The sequence below is a fragment of the Apis cerana genome, linkage group LG6 (assembly GCF_029169275.1).
Source record: "Apis cerana isolate GH-2021 linkage group LG6, AcerK_1.0, whole genome shotgun sequence".
Lineage (NCBI taxonomy): Eukaryota > Metazoa > Arthropoda > Insecta > Hymenoptera > Apidae > Apis > Apis cerana.
Window position 1 is genome coordinate 659390 of NC_083857.1, and position 22779 is coordinate 682168.

Below are 22779 nucleotides of genomic sequence, written 5' to 3' on the forward strand. Positions count from 1 at the left end.
ATATATACATACACACACATTCGATCAATATATAAATAAATAATTAAAATGGATAAATCATCCATTTTAAAATTTATCAATATTTTATTCCTTTCTTTCAATTCGCTCTTTTCATTATGCACTGACAATGTCATACCGTTCGGCGCTCGACATCTTTCTCGCCATTAAGCTAATATTTCGCCGCGATCAATCAATTTTTATTATTCAGCGTGTTCTGAAAATAAATATAAAAATAAATATTTATCATTTAATTAATTTTAATTTTCGCGCGTTTGTTAATGTATTACTGTATTACTGTATTACTAATGTAAATTAGTTTAATTTATACATATTAACGATTAATCAATTAATTTAATCATATACATATACGAACAAAAAAAAAGATATCCATATTCGATTGATATATATATATATATATATATATGGATATATATATAATATGGAATATGGATATATATATAAAATAAATAAAAACGCATTTAATTGATATACATATACATACGCAATACATAGAAGGAATACACATTTAATCGATATATCGATACAATGATATACAAAATATTAATATTATATACACATTATATTATACACACATATATTTACACATTAATATCATGTATTCAATCAATAGGTTTGAATGTTATATATAAAGAAAAATAAATTTTTATAATAATCTAAATTTTGAATTGCTGTATTTTCGAAGATAATTGCGATGCGTGAGGTGGCGCAACCCACTTGGCGGAAACATCACTTTTTGAACCACATTTCAATCATTACTCTATATATAAAGACTATGTATATATACATTCGATCGATATATATAAATGTATATAAATAAGTAATTATCGATAATCCATTATTATTTTAAAAATCTGTCAATGTTTCTATTTATCCTTTTTTCTTCACACTCACTTCTTTATGTGCCAACTCTTCTCTAATTTACCGTTCAATGGTCGACGCTAAAAACACTTGACATCTTTCGCACCATTAAGCTAATATCTCGTCGCGAAAGTAACTACAATCACATTTTAAATGTTAAGCATACTCCAAAAATAAAAAATATAAATCGATTCACTTACTTTCATTCGTAGGCGTAATTGAATTAATTTGCGTACGTTAAATATTTAATTAACTTAATTACTTTTTCATTTATTATTTTTAATTATTTTAACATATTTGTTTCCAATAATTTAATTATTTTGAATTTCTCTCTGAAGTCATTTCAATTAGTTCAAATTATTCGCCATATTTAATATATTTATTTTAATCAATTCATCTCGATTAGTTTAATTATTTTAATTCACATAACTAATTTAATTCATACTTGATTATTCTATTGATTTATTTACTCGAATTATTCATTTTAATTAATTTAATTAATTCGATTTAGACATTTTTATCCGTTAAGCGTATGCTTATAAAAAAAATATCCCAAGACAAGTATTAACGGAAGGTACTTCAGGACAAGATTGAAGATATGCCTATAAAAAAAAAATATCTTGAGATTAGTATTAACGAAAGGTATTTCGGACCGACTTATACACATGGATTAGATTTTCATTACTTTAATTAATTATTTTACATCAATTCATTCGTCATAATAATCAAATTAGTTTAATTTATACGCATCAATTAGTCGATTAATCTTATTCGATTAATCATATACATATACGAATAAAGAAAAATATATCCATATTCGATTGATATGAATATTCGCATGTATATATCGATATATAAATATACATATAAAAAAAAATATTTAATCGATATAGATATATACACATATATGATTGATATAGATATATATACATATATATAAACAGATACGCATCTGTATTCGACTAATTATATATTACATACACGTACACGCGATATATATATATATATATATATATATATATAATACCGATGCATACGATTTTGCAAGATGATTGCAAATGAGAAACATCGCCCTTCGAAATGTACTTTTATTTGTTATTCTACACATATAAGAATATTATATACGAACGTATATACATACAAACACACATTCGATCAATATACAAATGATATGAAGAAGAATAAAAAATAATTATGAATAATAAATCATCCGTTTTAAAATCATACCTTTACTTACTTCGATCTTTTCTCTTCGCTCGCTTCTTTGATGCATCGACGATCTATTATCGTTCGACACTCGAAACTCGATATTTTCCGCACCATTGAATTAATACATCGCCGTAAAAGAGAGCACAATTCGATTTTAGACGCTAAGCGTGCTTCGAAAAGAAATATTGATCCAGACTTAGTACTTTCATTAATTTATGCTCATTCATCGATCTAATTAACTTAATTAATTAATTTTAATTAACTCGATTCGATTAATTTAATTACTTTAATTTTTATGTATCTGACAACGTAATTAATTCATGAACATAATTAATATAGTTAATATAATTAATTTAATTTATGTGTTAATTATCATGATTATTTTAATTATTTTTATAATACGTTTTAATAGTTGAATTTTATATTATTTATATCCATTAATTATCATTATTTGGAATTACTTGAACCATTCATTTAATTCCAATTAATCCAATTCTTGATTAATTAATTTCTAGAATTAGGTTTTATAGGTTAGGGACATCCTGATAAAAAAATATCCTGAAACTGGTATTAATGAATGGTGTTACGAAACTAGATTAAATTTGGTCGTCTTCGACTAATATATATAAGTAATATAAATAATTTTCGATAAATACTTTTTATTTCAGAATTATATTTCTTAATTTCCTTTAATTAGAAAAAATAAACTTATTCTTATTTATTTTCCTTTATTTGGATCTTTTTATTCATTTTTTCTTTTTGCTTATACTTTGATTATGCGCCGACACATTTCTCCTGTTACGCATTCGCATAACATCCGACACCCGATATCTTTCTGGGCCATTAAACGAATGTCTTGCCGGCCCATTTTCTATACCGGGAACAAATATCAGTAACAAATCTGAATAATCTTCCCTATCTATCCTCCGCCAGCGCCATATTCCAATACATAACCAAATCATTTAGAACGCGTGGATAATTAAGACGAATAATTAATTAAACTAATTAATATTTAATTTTAAGATTTAATTTAAAATAGATAATCAAAAAAAAAAAAATATTGATAAACGATCGATCAACTGGAATAAACAATTGGAGTCATCTGTTATCAAATTGACTGATTCCTCGACTTGCGTAGAAATGGCATCGCTTATTCGTTCCTATCGAATTATGAAACTCATAAATTCAATATTTATTCGCCCGTATTTAAAAATAATTAAATGTTATTAAAAAATAATAATAATAATAAGAACAAGAAGAATAATAACAATAAAAAAGTATAATTAATAACAATAAAAAACGATTAATAACGAAAAAAAAATATGATTAATAATGATAAAGAATAATAATTAAAAATATAATAATATAAATAATTATAATAACCAAATACTTTCGAGTAATGTAAATATTCGATAACTATAATTTTATCCTAGAGAACCTGTGACTAGTTGTAATTCTCCTCCTCCTCGCTCCTTCTTCTGCAGGACGCGAAGTTCGAGATTCGCTTCTTGATTCGAATTTTTTTGCAAGCAATGGACAATTTTCTCAACTTGCTACGAGGAAATGACTATCGGTGTTTTTCATCCGATGGAGAGATTTCTCTTTTGAATCCAGAGTGTTTTCATTTAGGAGATTACTCTATTCAATCCGGGGGATATGTCCCCTAGATTGAACTCGAATTTTTAAGGAGACATTAGCGATAGACAAAGAGGATTATATCAGGTTTCTCTTACCGGTTTTTGCTTCCGGGTACAGGGAATGGACCGTGGTCACTCTTCCTGCAACATTAGCTTTCAATAGTGTGGAAAGATGTCAAGTTCGAGCACGTAATAACAGAAGTGTTTCGGAGCGCAATCAAAGATAATTATAAGTGAAAAGGAAAGGAAAGAGGAAAAGAATAAAAAGATCGAAATAAAGAAAAATAATAAATAGAAATAAAATTTATTTTTTCTTTAAAAAAGAGGAATTAAGAGACAATTTTAAAACGAACGATATATTATCAAGAATGACATATATATTTATATATTCGTCAAAGATGTATCGAAAAATAAAAAATAAAAAAAAACATAAAACGTTATTAAATTTTAACGATTAAATACATGTGATTATAACGACGTTTTTATTTTTTATCAATACATATATTAAATCAATTAAGATAATCAAAACAATTTAAATTAATTAAAAGGATGAAACCGATAAAGATGTTTAAACGAAACTAATTAAAGTAATCGAAACAAGGAAAGTAAAATAATTAAGATGTGTAAATCAATCGATAACCGCGAAATATTTTTCGCTATATTTTTCGCCAGTCTTAGAATATTTTTTTTTCGACACGTACTAGATCAGGATAAAATATATGTATGATGTAATAATTATAAAATGATGCAATAATTCGATGTATTTTGGAATAATTATTTAAACGACGTAATAATTATATGTATAACATAATAATGATAAAATGACGCAATACATATAATATGCAATAATTGTAGAAATAGCATATAATCGAATCATTGGAAATATGTAAATTAATTGAGATAATTTAAACAATTGAAATTGATAAAGATGTTTTATCACTGAATTCGATTATATTAACTGAAATCGATTAATTGAAGTAATAAAGATAAAATATAAATTTTATAAATAAAAAAAATAATAAAAATAACAATCGGAATCGATGAAATTAATGAAATAATTAACACACGAAATAAACTTTATGTCGATCGATATTCTTTTTATCATACGATCAATGTATAAAATCATCAACAATTATGCGACGTATTAGATTAATAAAAAAAATTGAATAAATTATTCCTCGAAAAATTATTAATTATAATAATATATAATAAATAATATTATAAATTAATTAAATAATAAGTTAATTAATTAGTAAATTGAATAAATTAAATAACAGTATATAGGAAAAATAAAATAATCAAGGAATAATAAAAAGAAATTACACAATAGATTAAGAGCGAATCATCCAAAGGCACGATTTTGGACGGAAGAATGACATCTCATACTATGATTTTGATTATCGAATTGGATGAAGAGGGAGAAGATATATTTGAAGTTCAGCAACAAATCGAAATATTTCGAACGATATACAATTATAAATCATTGATTATCCGAAAACAAAATATTTACTATCTTGAATATAATATCAAAAATAAATATAAAAACGATACATTCTATTTTCCAAACAGATAGAATTATTATATGAAACATTCTCAATTTTGTATCGAATATTAGATAAACATTTTTAATATATGAGAATATTTATAAAATTGATTACAACAATCTCAAAGCTAATTATTTTTATTTCTCCATGATTAAAAAGCAGGAGAAACTTATAATAATTATTGTCTTTTGTTAAAATAAATCAAATTTTACCATGTTTGCACGAAAGTCGTGATAACCTATTACATAACCTATTACACCTTTGAAATCATTCCATTAATTATCTATTATTTCAATTAAACATTATAATCTGCACAAATGAAAATTAGAACCGTAAAACCAATTTTACATTAAATAATATTAAAAAAAAAGAATAACTAAATTCAAATTCGACTTCAGACGTTTTATGGATTATTGATAACGATAGAAAATCAATTCGATTTCGATGTAATAATGTAATGCTTAATAAATGGTTTAATATATATATATTAATTAAAAAAAAAGTATTAATAATCTACAAATTAAAATACAATATTAAATTCCAAAAATTTATATATTTATATCGATATAACGCATTTCCTCTCTATGATTTTTGAATAGACTAATGCCATATACAATGATTTATCTAAATGTTGAACTTCAGCGGTTTCCTGGCTGAAGTGACAGAATTTCTTATTCACTTTAATCGCGCGAAAATTGAAATATAATTAAATTAATAATAATAATAAATAATTAATTACAAAATTTTAAAAGAAGATCAGAAATTCATCATAAGATTTAAAATATAAGAAAAATTAAAAATAAACGAAAACAAATAAAGTATAATAAAAGTATAAAATTATATAAAACTGAATAATTAAAAAATTAAAAAATTAAAAATTATATAAAAATTATTATATGTTGAAATAATATAACAATTCTTTCAATGGGCTTTAATATAACAAAAATTAAAACTTTCATATCGTGATTATTTGGCGATTATTTTAATTTATTTTTTCACATAATTATAACATATAATATTATATATTATAATCTATAATAAATAACATTTAAAATATTTTAATATAACTTAAAAATTAAAAATTAATAATGTAAAATAATGTAGATTTAATTTATATTTATAATGCATAAAAGTATAATTTTTAAATATATTATTGTAATACATTGCTGAATATATAAATTATTAACAAAAATCTAAAAATAATTGAATTGAATTGTAATAGAAAAATCATTTTTTACAACATGAACAGGTAAAATACATTCAAATCTAACTTTGTTATTACTTTATGTCACGTCGTGACTTCAAAAAAAAAAGATCATTATTTAGGAATCACTATTTTCTATCAAATTTTTGTAAGAGACATATCGAGTTCAATTTTTAGCTAAATTTAATTTTTAATTTACTTTAATTTTTAATTTTTAAATTTATATTAATTTAATTTTAATTTATAATTTGCTTTAAATTTTAATTTTATATATATTTAAATTTTAATTTTATTTTAATTTATTCTTCAATTTTTAATTTATATTGATTTTTAATTTTTAATTTTATTTCAACTTGTTATTTAATTTCTAATTAAATTTAACTTTTAAATTTATTTTTATTTATTATTTAGATTTTAATTTATTTTTCAACTATTAATTCAATTTATTAATTTTATTTCATTTATTTTAACTTTTAATTTAAAAAAACTTTTATCTTTTAATTTAATTTAATTTTAAATTTCTTATTCACATATTATTATTATAAAATTATTGTTCTATTTGATAAAAATGAATTTATAATTTTTCAATTCTAACGTAATTTATTTATTATATTTACATATTATAATTATTATATGCTGACTTGAAGATGTTTTTAGGATTTAAGAGAAAAATCAAATAACGATCAAAGATCTCTGAGAGAAATGTAACATCAAAATCTTATTGAATCTTATCGATCAATTACACGTTATTCATCCGATTAATAAATTGCATGGTTTAAGTTTTTTTGGTAGATTAAATATTGCATGATTATTTTCTATAAATTAATTCAATTTAATTTAAATTCAATTGGCACAATTATTATCAAAAATTACAAAAAAAATTATAATTATTCATCATTATCCAATTATCATCTTTTTTATCTACAAAACTTTTATTTCATATTGTATTGTTATTTTCGATTGATCATTATCCATCATTTTAATTTATAATTATAAAACAATCCATAACATATAAATAATTTATAATTGTTTTTCATATAAAATGGCATTTAGAATATCTTACAATTATAATTAAATAAATCGAAAACTAATATCACAGAAATTTAGTTTTAGTTTATAAAAATATATCGTTTATATCGTTTATCATAATAAATTATTAAAACTGTAATAAAACAATAAAAATAGTAAAGATATGTTAATTTTTTATCGAAATAAATTATAACAATTATAAATTATAATAATATAAACAATTATAAATTAGTAATAAAAGTTAAAAAAATGCTGAATTATACTCAAAAAATCAGATTTGGCCTAATCGATAGAAAACACGTTTTCGTCGAATTTCATGATAATGCGGTCTCTTATACATATGATGCGATAGAGCGGTCATTTCTTAACGAAGTCAAGAAGATTGATATTTTAACTAAATTTTTATAATATCGAGAACATTTTTTGTTACAAAAAAAAAATTAATTGTTTATATAATTATTTATTGTTATAAAATTTATTTAACATTACTATCATATATTATATATTTTTATTTAAACATTTATTTTATAATGTATTTCTTAATTTATAATTTTCATTCATTTATTTATTCACTTATTTTAGTATCTATTTATTTCGATATTTATTTGTTCTTTTTTTAATTTATATTTTCATTTGTTTATTTATTCATTTATTCTTTTATCTATTCATTTCTAAATTTATTTCTTGATTTATTTTTTAATTTATAGTTTCACTTATTTATTTATTCTATTTTATTCATTTATCTATTCTATATTTTTTTTATTTTTTAATTTATAATATATAGGTCTCGATATAATTATCTCCTCGCTAATAAGATCTAATAATTACCATTCCAATTCTTTCTTTTCCAAATTTTGTCCATAAAAAAAAAATATTTCATTAAAAAGTTTCTGAAATATTTTAAACTTAAAATATTTCATCATTTATTATGAATTATTTATTATATATGAAAATCGATGATAAACCAAGAACTCGCAGATATGCACTCCAATTTACAACTTACATCATTAATTATTTTTTTTAATTATTAGACTAGATTGAATGTAAAATTTCTTGATATAAATTAATTATAATTTTCTTTCATTTTAAGTTAAATGAAAATATTTTTGTTATGCGTTATAGATTTAAGATCTATTAAAATAGTGTATATATATTAAATATATATTAATTATATATTAAGATAGATGTAAATAATATTAAAATATAAATTAAGTTAGACTTAAGCTTCATTATTGGACGACATACGATTAATTGCGAGTGATTAATTATTGTAAAAGAATCATTGTAGAGATTAATCATTAAGATCATTATAAAAGCAATTATACATTAATTTAAATAAAAAAATTAAATAATATTTCATTCCGAATTAATTTTTTCTTTTAAATTTTTCAAATTTATTTAATTTTTATTTTTTCTTCTTTTTTTTCATAATTTATTTAACATTAATTATAATTTATTTATCAATATTTTATATTTTTCTAATTCATTTATATTAATTATTAATTTTAATCCTTCGTACTTTATTTATGTGTTCTTAATTAATTTAATTTTTATTGCATAAATTTAAGTGAGTTTCCATGTATACTTCTCGTAGTGAGATTTAATAATTGGCATCATTTTCCAAAATTGTTTTTTCCAAAATTTTCTCTTAAAAAGAATATATGAAAAATATTTTATTAAAAGATTTAATAATTTTTATAAGTAATTTCTTTTTTTTGAAAAAAATGCCAAGCTAAGAATTACATTTTAATTCATTTTTTTATATTCTAGTTTTTCCTAATTTAATGATCTTTCGTATTTTCTTTCTTTTTTGTATTACAAAAAAATTTTCATATAATTCTTTAATTTTTATCTTAAATTATTTTGCGTTTTTAATTCTCTCTAATTTGATTAATTTTTATCTTAATTCTTATTATATTTTTTCATAAACAAATATTTATAGGATTTTAAATTATATAAGAAACTATAATTAATATTATATAATATTATATAATAAATAATAATATATAAAAATTAATATTATATAATATTTTAATTTTTGTGGTTAAGTAAATTAAATTTGCATCATTTTCCAATCAGAAAATCATAAATAAAAAAATCTATAGTGCATGGCATCATTTTTTTTTTGTTGAAAATCATATAATAGAATGTATTGCCAGTGCAAGTGATCTTCCAATTCATAAGTATTAATAGTAAGTATTATACTTAATTCTATCTATTCCTACTTTATTGTGGAATTTATAAAATTCTATTAAATATTGTTAACAACAATATATTATTGACAACAAAATTAATTAATCTTCGAGTTTTTTTATTCGAGCTTTCTTCGATCGACAATTTTATTTGAAATTACTAACATTACTCGTATAGCACATATTATTAGCTTTTCAATCAAGATTTCAATTGTTATTGTTTATTTTAATATGATTTTAATGATATACATTTGTTTTTAGTTTTGATCTATATAGATTATTATTCAATTTTGTTGGAAATCAAAAAAATAGTTTATAGCATGCACATATATGTAATTTATAGCATGATGATTTATGATAATTTTCTTTTATATTAAGTAATTACACTTTATTTCTTTTATAAAGATAGATATATTTTGCATAAATTTTTTTTTATTTTATTTTTTTTATACTATTTTATAATAAAATAAATATATAATTGATCATAATAAATTTTATTTTATCAAATTTTAGCAAGATATATTCAATTTCTAAATGGATCTAATTATATTTATATATGTATTTTTTTTTGTTTATATCATATTTAAAACTGGAAACATTTTTTATCATATCATTTTTTTAAAAAATTAGAATTCATTCGTGCTACGCTCAATAAGTTTGGATTTGTTGTCGAACTTGATAATCGAAATTGCAATACGAAATATCATTGTTACATTAATAATTATAGTATTTACATGCATCATGTTTCTACAAAAACAGAACTTCTGTGTGATTTATCTGCTGTGTAGTACTTTTTCCATATTTTTTATTATTCTATGTTAATAATACGTGTTTATTATCATAATTAAAAATTCCTAAATTATATGATTAAATTATTCTATTTTTCTTTTTTTTATATTTTACCATTATAGATTATAATTACGGGTATTTTATTTATTATTGATTTTTTAAAATGAAATTTGTTGAGCATTATTTTATTTTAATATATTTGATTACTTTATATATTTAATATTATTTTATTTGATTTCTTTTTCTGTACACATTATTAATTGATTGAGATTAGCTTTGAAGAAAACGTTCCAATAGATGTCAACATGTTTTCTTACGATAATACCGAAAAATTTAATATTTTTGATGCCATTACTATTTTCTATATCATTACGTATACTATTACTATTTTTTTTTTATTTCATTTAATACTTTACTTTCAAAAAATTTTGATGATCATGTGCAATACGATCAGTAAATCAGTGTTCAGAATCAATGTTTGCTTCGTAAAAATTTTTCAATGCATATCGTGAAATTAGAGTCAATATTTGTTTTGTGAAATTTTTTAAATTCTTTAATGGATAATTAAAAATCAAGTGTTTTTATCAACGAGATGATCAACCATCATTCAAAGAAATAATTATCTTTGTTTATTTTCTATTAAAGAGAAAAATAAATTTTTTTTCCTTACTTTAAATAATTAATATATGTGTAATTTTTTTAAATTAAAATATTTTATTTTTTTATATTTTTTAATTTTGCAATATTAATGCAATGCAGACTCTTCGTAATGGTGAATTGCAAACATTTTGATTCTTCCGGTCATTCAATCATGTCATAAGATTGATAAAAGATTTGAATCGAAGAAATAATGAGAATCATTAGGTTTTTAATAGATAAATATATAAATTTTTATTTATAATTAAGTTAATTTTTCATTAAATAAGTTATTTGAATTGAATATTAATATACAAGAAATAATTGATAGATAAAATTTGATTAAATAAAATAATTTAAGTGCAATTAATTAAATAGATAAAAATAATATAATCTTAAAATAATAATCTGCACTATTAATTAAGAATAGCATGATGTTTTGATATATAATTATTGATACTTATTAATTATTGATACTTATTCTATTTAAAATAATTTATATATAAGTAGATAATTAATATCTACAAAATAGCATAGTATTTTATGGAATGCTTGTCTTGCTTCTTTGTCTTTTTTTCTTTTTTTTCATTGTTATTTTATACATTACAATCAATATATTAATCGTTTTTCAAATATATACTAAAAAATTTATCAAATTTAAACGTAAAAAGAACAAATAGATCATTATTATTTAATATAATTTATAATGATTATATGTAGCTAATATTTGTGATATAATTATAAATTATATAATATATTCAAATAATATAATTCCTATGATTATCTTTTCATACAATTAAAAGATTTATAAAAATAAAATATTCTCATACTTATTCTACAGTTTAAGCAGTACTTTTCTTAATTTTTATTATTTGATTCTATTTTTTTTTAAATTTTATTTTATTATAAAAAAAAGAAATCAATGAAGGAAACTCGAAAAAATATATTTGATATACATATACATATTTATAACATGCTATAAATATTCTAATTCTATAATAATCTTATTGATGGTATGAGAAAACATGTGACTTTTATATTTGCAATATAAAATACTGCAAGATGACATATCTATTCTTTTTTTCGTCTATAATCTCGTCTATAATTTTATCCTATGCTGAATTAATAACGTTGAGAATAAAATATATCATACTAAAATGATAATAAAGCAAGCTATTTTTGTATTCCAAATTTTTTAGAATCTAAAGCACATATAAAACTGTGCTTAAACTTAAATTATCATTTTAGTATCACTCTTAGCATCGATTCAGCATAAAATAAAATTATAGCAATTATAATAATCAGAATTGAAACTATAAATAAGATATAATGTTTTAAAAATGAAAGCAAAAAATACGCGTTACCGCAAAGTCAAAACTAGTCAGCATATATAGAAATTAAAAGTTGTTCCTAATGCAAAAAAAAAAAAAAAGAATTGAAATATAAATAATTATATATAATATATAATATATAATGAATTCATATTTAATGATTAATATATCAAATAGATATTCTCGTTGAAAGCATTGATATATTTGTTACCTATTTAAGATTATTTATAAAATTAATCTCTTATTAAATTAAACTAATCGTAGAATTACATATTAGAAGATAATAATTATTTATATATATAAGAATGTCTGAATTAAAAAAAGTTATATATAAAATGGCTAAAATAACTTTTATTTACATTTTTTTTATTAAATTTTAAGTTTCATTTTATTATGTAATTAAATTCTTCTTAATATTTACATAATATGTCTCAACGTAAAAAAAAAGTGCTATTTATTTAGTAATTATTAAAAGTATTTATCTTTAAAGGTATAATATCTTTATTTTTTAAGAAAATGTTTTTTTTTACCAAATTTTATACTTTATTTTAAAATTTATCATATTTTAACTTAATTAATTAATAAATATTATAACACTGTTTATAACCATTATATATCATCTTTGTGATAAATATATAATTTTTTTTCTTTTTTCGATTTTAATGATATTTATAATATAATTTAAATAAAAAATTTAGATTTTCAAAGGAAAAATATTATAAAAATTTGATTAAAAAATCGAAAAAACACTCGTATTTGAAAAAACACATTTATTCCTTTTGCATTCCTTTTGCAACGTCATTGTTCCTTTACAATAAGGTGCGATCTTTCTCAAAGAACAATTCAATTATACAAATTGCTCAAAAAAGTTTCTTTCATGATTAGATTAATCATTCAAGTATCAACTATAATTTAAACGATAATTTTTTATTATTTGAGATTTTAATCAATTGCACGTTTATTATTTATAATTTCTGGATAGAAATTAAAACGTTGATTTTTAATATCTTGCAACACTTAAAACGCTAATAAATAATTAATGAGAAATATATAACATGGAATGATATTAATTCTAATTTTTTAGTATTATTGCTAGAGTTCATTATCAGAACTACCGATGTTCCGAAACAGCTGATACCGTTATCTATATAATTTTGAAAATTGCTTTCGATCATCCACATTAAATCTGTAGCTAGAAATAACATTAGTAGGTGACAATCTCTAGGTTTTTGGACTAATAGAAAGTTATTTATTACGAAAGATGTATCAATATTCCACATGTACATATTCGAATGATCTAAAAGGAACAAAAATGTATGTTCCAATATATCTTGTTTTGATAATAGATATGATTTATGATACATAAGTTATCTAAACATATTATAGATAGATGATTAAAATAGAAATAATTAAATACATCTAATTGATCGAAATATAAATATTTTACCAAAAACATATGATTAAAATTTTATGATAATATTAGAAAAATAATTAGATTGTTTCCATGAAAATAAATATAAATTTTACAATTGCACATTTTTAATTATAAAATATGTAAATTTTGATTTTTTAACATAAAATTTAAAAACAAAAATGTGTATCAATATAATAAAAATATAAATTTTGCATATAATTCAAAATTATATTTATATAATCGACCAAATATTGTTCTTCTAATTTAAATAATTTATTTATATTATAGAACTATAATTAATCAAAAATAATATAAAAAAAAGAGCAGATGATTAAATTACAATTATATTTCATATAATTTTTAAAATTTCCTTATCTTAGATCCTGAAAGAAATAGTGGTCGGTGCCCAAAAAAACGATTTTATTTTTTTTTTCCATCGATATCTACTATAGAGCCATTTGCGTTTTTTGGATCTTAGATTTATCGCTTTCGCGAACATTCTGTTAGATCCGAGGAAAATAAAATAAAAAACTAAACTGCAGCTTTCTCTCTTGACTAATATTATGTAGAGGGCATTAGATTTCTCTGTGCATCCTGCTATGGTTGCAGCATCATCGATATCTACGATGATGTTATAAACGATGGCATCTGTACATCAGAAACATTATTATTATCCTGCGCGTAATCGACAATCATATATCGAAGTCGAAAATTTATGTCCATCAAAGAGTTCAAATTGATCACTTTTATAATTTAGAATTAGAAATTAATATTTATTAATTCTGATTAATCGCTGATTCGGGATCACTTTTAATCTTTATTCAAGTCAAATTACTTTTATAAATTGCAATTGAAAATTAATATATTTATTAAATCTCAAATCAATATGAAATATGATGTGAAATAAAAAATTAACTTATTTATTGAATCTGAAAATAACGATATTTAAATTCCATAATTAATTCTTCTTATTTTCACCATATTCATATAATAATTAACATCAATTACGATTGATCGATAACAATCAATTTGAAAAATTTCTTTCAAATATTTAATGTTTTAAAATAGCATTATAATACTTATATCTAACCATAAAAAAGAAAAAGTATGAAAAAAACATTTATATAATATAATATATAATTCATACAATTACATTTTAGTATAAAGTATAAGTAAAGTATAAAAACAACAGAACAAAATCGACGTCAAGCCAACAAAACAAGTTCGAACATCGCATTGTTTCAAGATATATAACATATTCATGTAATTGCTAGCTTATTATATTATAAATTGAAGCTTATTTTTTGGTTTTAACATTAATCTTAGACAAATATCTGCACATAAATTACTCAAAAGTGTTGATGATTTTATCCAACATTGAGCATTCATAAGATGTAATTGTCACTGCATGACAATATATACAGACAGGCTTAAGCTGTTATGCAAAAGTACAGCCATTAACTTTAAGGAATACTATTCTATCATCTTTAACATACATAATAAAATGAAATTTGATTATTAAATTCTTTAGTACAACATATATTTAAAAATATAATGGCAGTAAAATGCAAGGCTTCATCTGAATATCCATTAGGTTACCTTCATTTTTCTCTTTTTGTTACAAAATTAAAAGATAAAATCGAACATCATTATTTTTGTTCTTGTTCTACATTTAAAATAAGCATAAATAAAAAAACAAAATTTATAATTAAAAATATTATTTACAACATTAAAAATTAATTTAGGGTATAGGAAAAACAGCAGGAGACAAACCAGATGTAGCACAATCTTCTCAAACTAAACGTTGCGTACATTTTTATGCTTGTATTTGTGCATTTGCTAGTGATACAAAATTATCAGAAGAGTTTAGTTATTATATTAATTTAGATCAAAATGATTTAAGCATATCAAAACCATTAACAACAGTATTACATAATGATGAACAAAATAAAATAGTAGGCATTGGTAAGAGCATTCATATTAATTTTTTATGAAATACTCATTTTAAATTAAAATTTTAGATCTTGATAGTTTAACTACGGATGATACAGATACACATCTTTTAATATTTCGAGATGATACTTTAACAGTTCAAAGTTCAGATGGAAATAGATTAGATTTAAATTCAATAAATTTAGAATCTACATTTTACCACATAGTATCATTGAAAATTTTAAAATAGAATGTAATTATTAACTTTATTAAAGAATAATATGATATTTATATAATATGATATTTAATGTATAATATCTATATGATATCTAATATATTTTAATATATTTAATATATTTCAATGATAAGCTATTAGAGATTAGAGATTATATTATATTATATTAGAGATTAGCATAATGATATTAAATAGAAATTTGAAAATAATATGATAAATATGATATGTAATTGAACAAATAAGTCATAGAAAAAAATTAAAAATAAGTTTATGAGCGAAAATAAATCTAATGATATTTTCTTAAATATTCCTATGTATTTAGAAATATTAAAAAAAAAAAGAAAGAAAGAAAGAAAATGTAATATAGGACTAACAATTTGAAAAATAATTTGATAGCTCAAAAGAGAAAAAGATCAAGAAACTTAAAAAGCTGATTGAAACAAATATATGTAATAATGAGTAATATATAGTAAAATTGTCATATTGCACATGAAACGCAATAATATAAATTATTCGATTATATAAAACTATATTATATACATAGATTACTCATATTACTATTATAAGTTTCATTAATCGAGGTCTTACTTGTAATTTAATATATAATCAATCGCAAGAATTTTTATATACTATCTTATAAAGAAATTCAATTATTATGAGAAATTTAATTTTAATGAAAATTTATAAAGTAAATAAGTGGGTTTTATATAGAATAATTTATTTTTCGATGAAAAATTTCTTTGAGTATATGAAATCAACTCTTATTTTTTCGTATTACACAATTTCTTCTGAAAATATTTTTTATTATTTGATAATAGAATATTAAATATTTTATAATTTAAAAGTTTGCTTTATTTTGAATCATTATAAGATGAAATTATGAAATTACCTAAAGAAACAAAAATAATATTGAAATTTCAAAAATTGATTTCACTTCTTTAAAATGATATTATTCTATAATAAAAAAATGGTTTCATATTATACTTACAATATTTCATATAAAACAAAATTATTGTTGATTTTGATAATCAAATTTGTCTAAAGTGAATGAAGATTAACTTCATTATATATGAAATATATAGTATCATGAATTTATTTATTGAACAGAAAATACTAATATTGCCAAATATATATAATATATATGATCATTTTTCATAAAAATATAAATTATTTATTTTATTACAAATCTTTATTTTTCTTTAATTTTCACTTTTATTAAAAGATACAATTTAACACACCCACACACACACACACAATTAGATCAATCTTTAATTTTTTAAAATAAATTTAGATACTATGTCCAAACAAAATACTTTTAATTTAAATATAATCCACTTTATGTAAAATTTATTTATATTTTTATTAACTTGTTAATAAGAATTTCATATATACAGTTAATCTTCATTTACTTTAGACAAATTTAATTAAATTTGTAATAGAATAAATAATTTATATTTTTATGAAAAATGATCATATATATTATATATATTTGACAATATTGGTATTTTCTGTTCAATAAATAAATTCATGATATTATATATTTGTTAATTAATTTATTAGAATTGAATATATATAGCAAATTTTGTTAAAATAATATTGTCGTGTGCTAATTATTAATTTATAATAATGTGATATATTGTAAATATATAATATTTTAAATTGAATATTATTGTAAGAGCTAAAATATATTTACATTATTTAATAAAATTTCGTTTTCTGTCTTTATGTTTATTTTATTTTTCTAATACAATTTTCATAAATTTATCTTTTGTACATCATATTAATATATTTATAAATATAATTATAATATAAACAAATTTAATGCGTAATTTCAAAAATTGTTATGAATAAATAATACGTAAATTTAATAATTATAAAGTTTAAAATTTGATATTAAAAATAAAAAAAAATATCAATCATTTGAAACAAATAAATATTTTAATAGATATCAATTATTACACATAAATTATTTTTTTAAAATAGTTCATTAAATTATTATCGAAAGTTATTTCATATTTAATATAATCATAATTTATTTCATATAATCAGAGGTTAAACGAATCGAAAATATATTTATTTTTTACAATATCATTATATTTATTATTTTTCGATTATTTTTCCATCACTCTTTATTAAAAACTCTTTATAAAAAAATACCTGTTATTAATTTTATTTTTTTATTAATCTAATTGTTAAAGATATTCAATTCTACATTTGCTATTAAACTTTGTAAAATATAACTATGTGATTTGATACCGATAAACAGTGAAGTTTTGACATTTAAAATTTAGTGTATTTAATTTTAGACTTTAATTTTTTTATTAAAAACTTATATAATAAATAAATATACAATAAAATTGAAAAAAATAATTTATTTTAATTAATATATTAGACAGTTAATTAATTTTACTTAAATACATAAAAAATAAAAAAATATATTTTTAGATTTTTAATGGAATATGTAATTATAAAAATATTTTTTCATCTATATGTAATTCATTATATATTTTTTAAAAAATATTTTTATTTTATTTGCTTGAATATATATATATATATATATATATATATATATATATTCAATTAAATAATGGAAAAGAAATATCATGAGAATATTTTAAATATTAAGAAAATAATAAGATTTTACAATTATTTTAAAATTATAAAAAAAGAAATGAATTATAAAAAAATTAAAAGATTATAATCATTATTTTATAATAATGTTATAAAATAAAAATAGTTAAACAATTTAATTCTGTGAATTTAAGTTAACATCGTGCAGAGAGAAATGCCCTCTGTCGCAAATACTAAGAATCTTGTATTAATATTGAGATGAGCTTTATTTATTTACTATCGAAATAAACTTTGTTATAATATAATCATCAGTGAAAATCATATAACTTTTATTTCTTCTTATAATTACTAATTCTGTATAAAAAGTAAGAACAAATAAAATCTTTATATTTCTAATTTGTATATTGAAAAAATTAGAATTTGAAAAATGTGTCATGAAAAACAATATTTGAAAATATTTAGTGAAAATATTTTCTTATGTATTATTTCTTTAATTTGAAAGTGTAAATGTTATTTAATTTTTTTCTTCAATATTTTTATAAATTTATATTATAAAATTAACAATTATTTATATAATAATTTTAGAACACAAATAAATATAAATTTCACATATAGTTTCTAATCCTATCTTATAATATGATAATATTAAAATTATAAAAATATAAAAATTATAAAATAATTTTTATAGTTTTGTTATTTTGAACATTCTTTTTATATGATAATTATATGATAATTAGGAATTATAATAATACAGAAATATTTAAATTCATAATAATTTTTATGATTAAATATTTAAATATTCATAATATAATAATCTATTTTAAATATATTTTCTATTTTAAATATAAAAAAATTTAATTCTCTATATTACTAATTAAAAATAATATTATTTAGCTATGTCTAATGAGGAGCGTTTGAGGAAGCTACTCTCTGACTTAGGTAAAGCTACATTACGAGGAATTCGTAAATGTCCAAAATGTGGAACTTATAATGGATCTCGTGGTTTATGTTGTAAAAACAAATATTGTGATGCAGTATTTAAAGAACCTGGTGAAAAAAGAAAATTGTCAACTGAAGCATGTAAACTTATTACGGGCACAACTGCTCAAGTTTTTTCTGTAAGAGTTCGAGATAAAGGTCCAGATTATCGTGGATTTGTTCAATTGCCATTAATAAATGCCACAATTTCTAATGAAATGACAACACTCATTTCACAATCCACTGCATTGTGTTTTGTTGATAGTTGTGAAAGAAGTTTTGATACTAGTGTCCTTAAATGTCATGTAAGTTTTATAAAATTAAAAATTAATCTCTATATTATTAAAATAAGATAAATATTAACATTAATGACTTTTAAAAATATAAATATAAAAGTTTTAATATGTTTTTTTATAGGAAAAAAATTCATCCGATGTGCCTGTCACTGCATGTCAACATATACAGGCAGCTTTAAGATGTTATGCAGAAGCACAACCATTAACTTTAAGGAATTCTATTCTATCATCTTTAAATGTAAATAATGAAACAAAGCAAGAAATTTGGTTATTAGCTACAGAAACTTCTGGTCCTTTAGTACAACGTGTATCTAAAAATATAATGGCAGTAAAATGCAAAGCTTCACCTAAACATCCATTAGGTTACCTTCATTTTTCTCTTTTTGTTACAAAATTAAAAGACAGAATCGAACATCGTTATTTTTGTTCTTGTTCTACATTTAAAGTAAGCATTAATAAAAAAAAACAAAATTTATTTATAATTAAAAATATTATTTACAACATTAAAAATTAATTTAGGGTATAGGAAAAACAACAGGAGACAAACCAGATGTAGCACAATCTTCTCAAACTAAACGTTGCGTACATTTTTATGCTTGTATTTGTGCATTTGCTAGTGATACAAAATTATCAGAAGAGTTTAGTTATTATATTAATTTAGATCAAAATGATTTAAGCATATCAAAACCATTAACAACAGTATTACATAATGATGAACAAGATAAAATAGTAGGCATTGGTAAGAGCATTCATATTAATTTTTTATGAAATACTCATTTTAAATTAAAATTTTAGATCTTGATAGTTTAACTACGGATGATACAGATACACATCTTTTAATATTTCGAGATGATACTTTAACAGTTCAAAGCTTAGATGGAAACAGATTAGATTTGGATTCAATGAATTTAGAATCTACAATTTTACCACATAATATCGTTGAAAATATTGAAGTAGAATGTGATCGTACTCTATTAGAAGATAATATGATATCTCAGGTAAAAAATATACTATTTATTTGTTTAAATTTTTTATCAAAATAATAAATTAGCATTTTTTAAAATTTAGGTGAATAATTTAGAAGTAATTAATCAAGATAATGTGCAACTTGGTGAAGACACAGTTAAGATGATAGATGATCAAACAAGTATAGATTCTAAATATAATGTGCTTAATAATAGTCAATATATATTAAATGATAATAATATAAAGATAGTAAATACTGGAACTTTAAAAATTCTTGATACAAATGCAATTTTAGATATGAATAATATGAAATTAATTGATGCTAATACTGTTTCAAATACAAATAATGTAAAAATAATAGATAAAAACATATTAATACAATATGATGCTGGAAGTATATCAAATACAGAAAGTAATAATATACAACAACCAATTTCGACAAAACGAAAAAGAGATGATAAACCAACAAGCACAAATATCACAAATTTGAATAATTTAAATTCAATAGAACCAAGAAAAGCTAAAACAAAATTACATATTGTTAAGAAATATCAAAATCCTTGTGAAGATTTGGATGAAACAAATATAAATTTACCTTTCATCAAATGGCTTGCATCAATAACAGAAAGAATAAATCAAACTATGCATTTTCAATTTGATGGAAAGCCAGATCCTTTAGTATTTCATGTACCGCAAATATTTTTTGATTGTTTACGAGAGAGAATATCTTGTGGAGGTAAAAAAAAACGTTTGCCAAATTCAACAACGGCATTTGTTCGAAAAGACGGTGTACCATTAGGTACTTTTACTAAATACACGTGGCAAATTACTAATATTTTACACGTTAAAAGTATTTTCGAAACGCCTCTTATACCTTTGGAAATTACGAGAAGTTTCGTGCAAAATGCAGATGGTACATATGAATTGTATAAAAGAGAAGAAACAGAAATAGATCGATATAAAAAAACTAATAATAATGCATTAATTAAACCTTTAGAATTAAAAACATATTTGAAAGTTGGTAAGAAATACTTAAATTTAATAATACAGTATTAATATATAAATTAATATATATATAACAAAAATTAAATATAGATACATAAAATTTTATTTTATTTCAGGAAATACTTCTCCGAACCAAGTTGAACCAACACCATTTTTAATAGAATGGATACCAGATATTTTGCCAATATCAAAAATTGGTGAGCTCAGAATTAGATTTGAATTTGGTCATGTAAAAAATGAAACAAGTCATAGATGGAGAAAAATAGCACTATTAAAAAACTATTAAATTTCATTGTAATATTTATATTTAAATTACCAGATTTTCATTTTCCTATCATTTATGATTGATTAAATAAGTTAAGATATCTTTTGAGAAAGTTTTACCACAAGACAAAAGAAATATAATTTCATGAATAATTTAGCATATTTTGTAAGTATTAAATACAGTAGGACCTCCATTATTTGAATTTTATTATCATGTTATCTGATTGTTTGAATACCTGTTAAACCGAAAATTCAATTATTTGTATAATATTAGTGATAAAAAAAATCATACATATCTATCTAATATATTTTAATATATTTAATATATTTCAATGATAGATTATACAGATTGGTATTAGTATTGATATTATAAAAAATGATATTAATAAATGACATAATTGAACAAATAAATAAAAAAGATAAATTTATGAGCAAAAATAAAAATAAATTTGATGATTTTATAAATAATATTCCTATGCATATAGAAGCATTCATAACAAGAGTAATAATCTTTAAATGTCAATTAAGTTTAAAAAAAAAAAAGAGTATAGAACTAATAACTTGAAAAATAATTTGATAACTCAGAAGAAAAAGAGATCAAAAGACTAAAAAAACTGATTGAAACAAATATATGTAATAATGAGTAATATATGGTAAAATTGTCATAT

General features: G+C 20.2%; 1 protein-coding gene and 1 long non-coding RNA gene across 2 annotated transcripts; one reads left to right on the plus strand and one right to left on the minus strand.

The window, feature by feature from the left end:
* Nucleotides 1–510: 510 nt before the first annotated feature.
* Nucleotides 511–4053, minus strand: LOC133666194 (uncharacterized). Its single transcript, XR_009829990.1, has 3 exons — nt 2107–4053; nt 1080–1481; nt 511–1015 (listed from the first exon to the last, which is right to left on the minus strand). It is a non-coding gene; the product is annotated as an uncharacterized LOC133666194 (long non-coding RNA).
* A 14753-nt stretch (nt 4054–18806) lies between these two features.
* On the plus strand, nt 18807–22247 carry LOC107993466 (uncharacterized protein C2orf42). The gene is made up of 7 exons (XM_062075893.1): nt 18807–18967; nt 19497–19885; nt 19998–20321; nt 20396–20615; nt 20672–20874; nt 20945–21863; nt 21964–22247. Exons 2-7 carry the CDS (start codon nt 19499–19501, stop codon nt 22131–22133), a joined length of 2223 nt encoding a protein of 740 aa, XP_061931877.1. The 5' UTR covers nt 18807–18967; nt 19497–19498; the 3' UTR covers nt 22134–22247.
* The last annotated feature ends 532 nt before the right edge of the window (nt 22248–22779 follow it).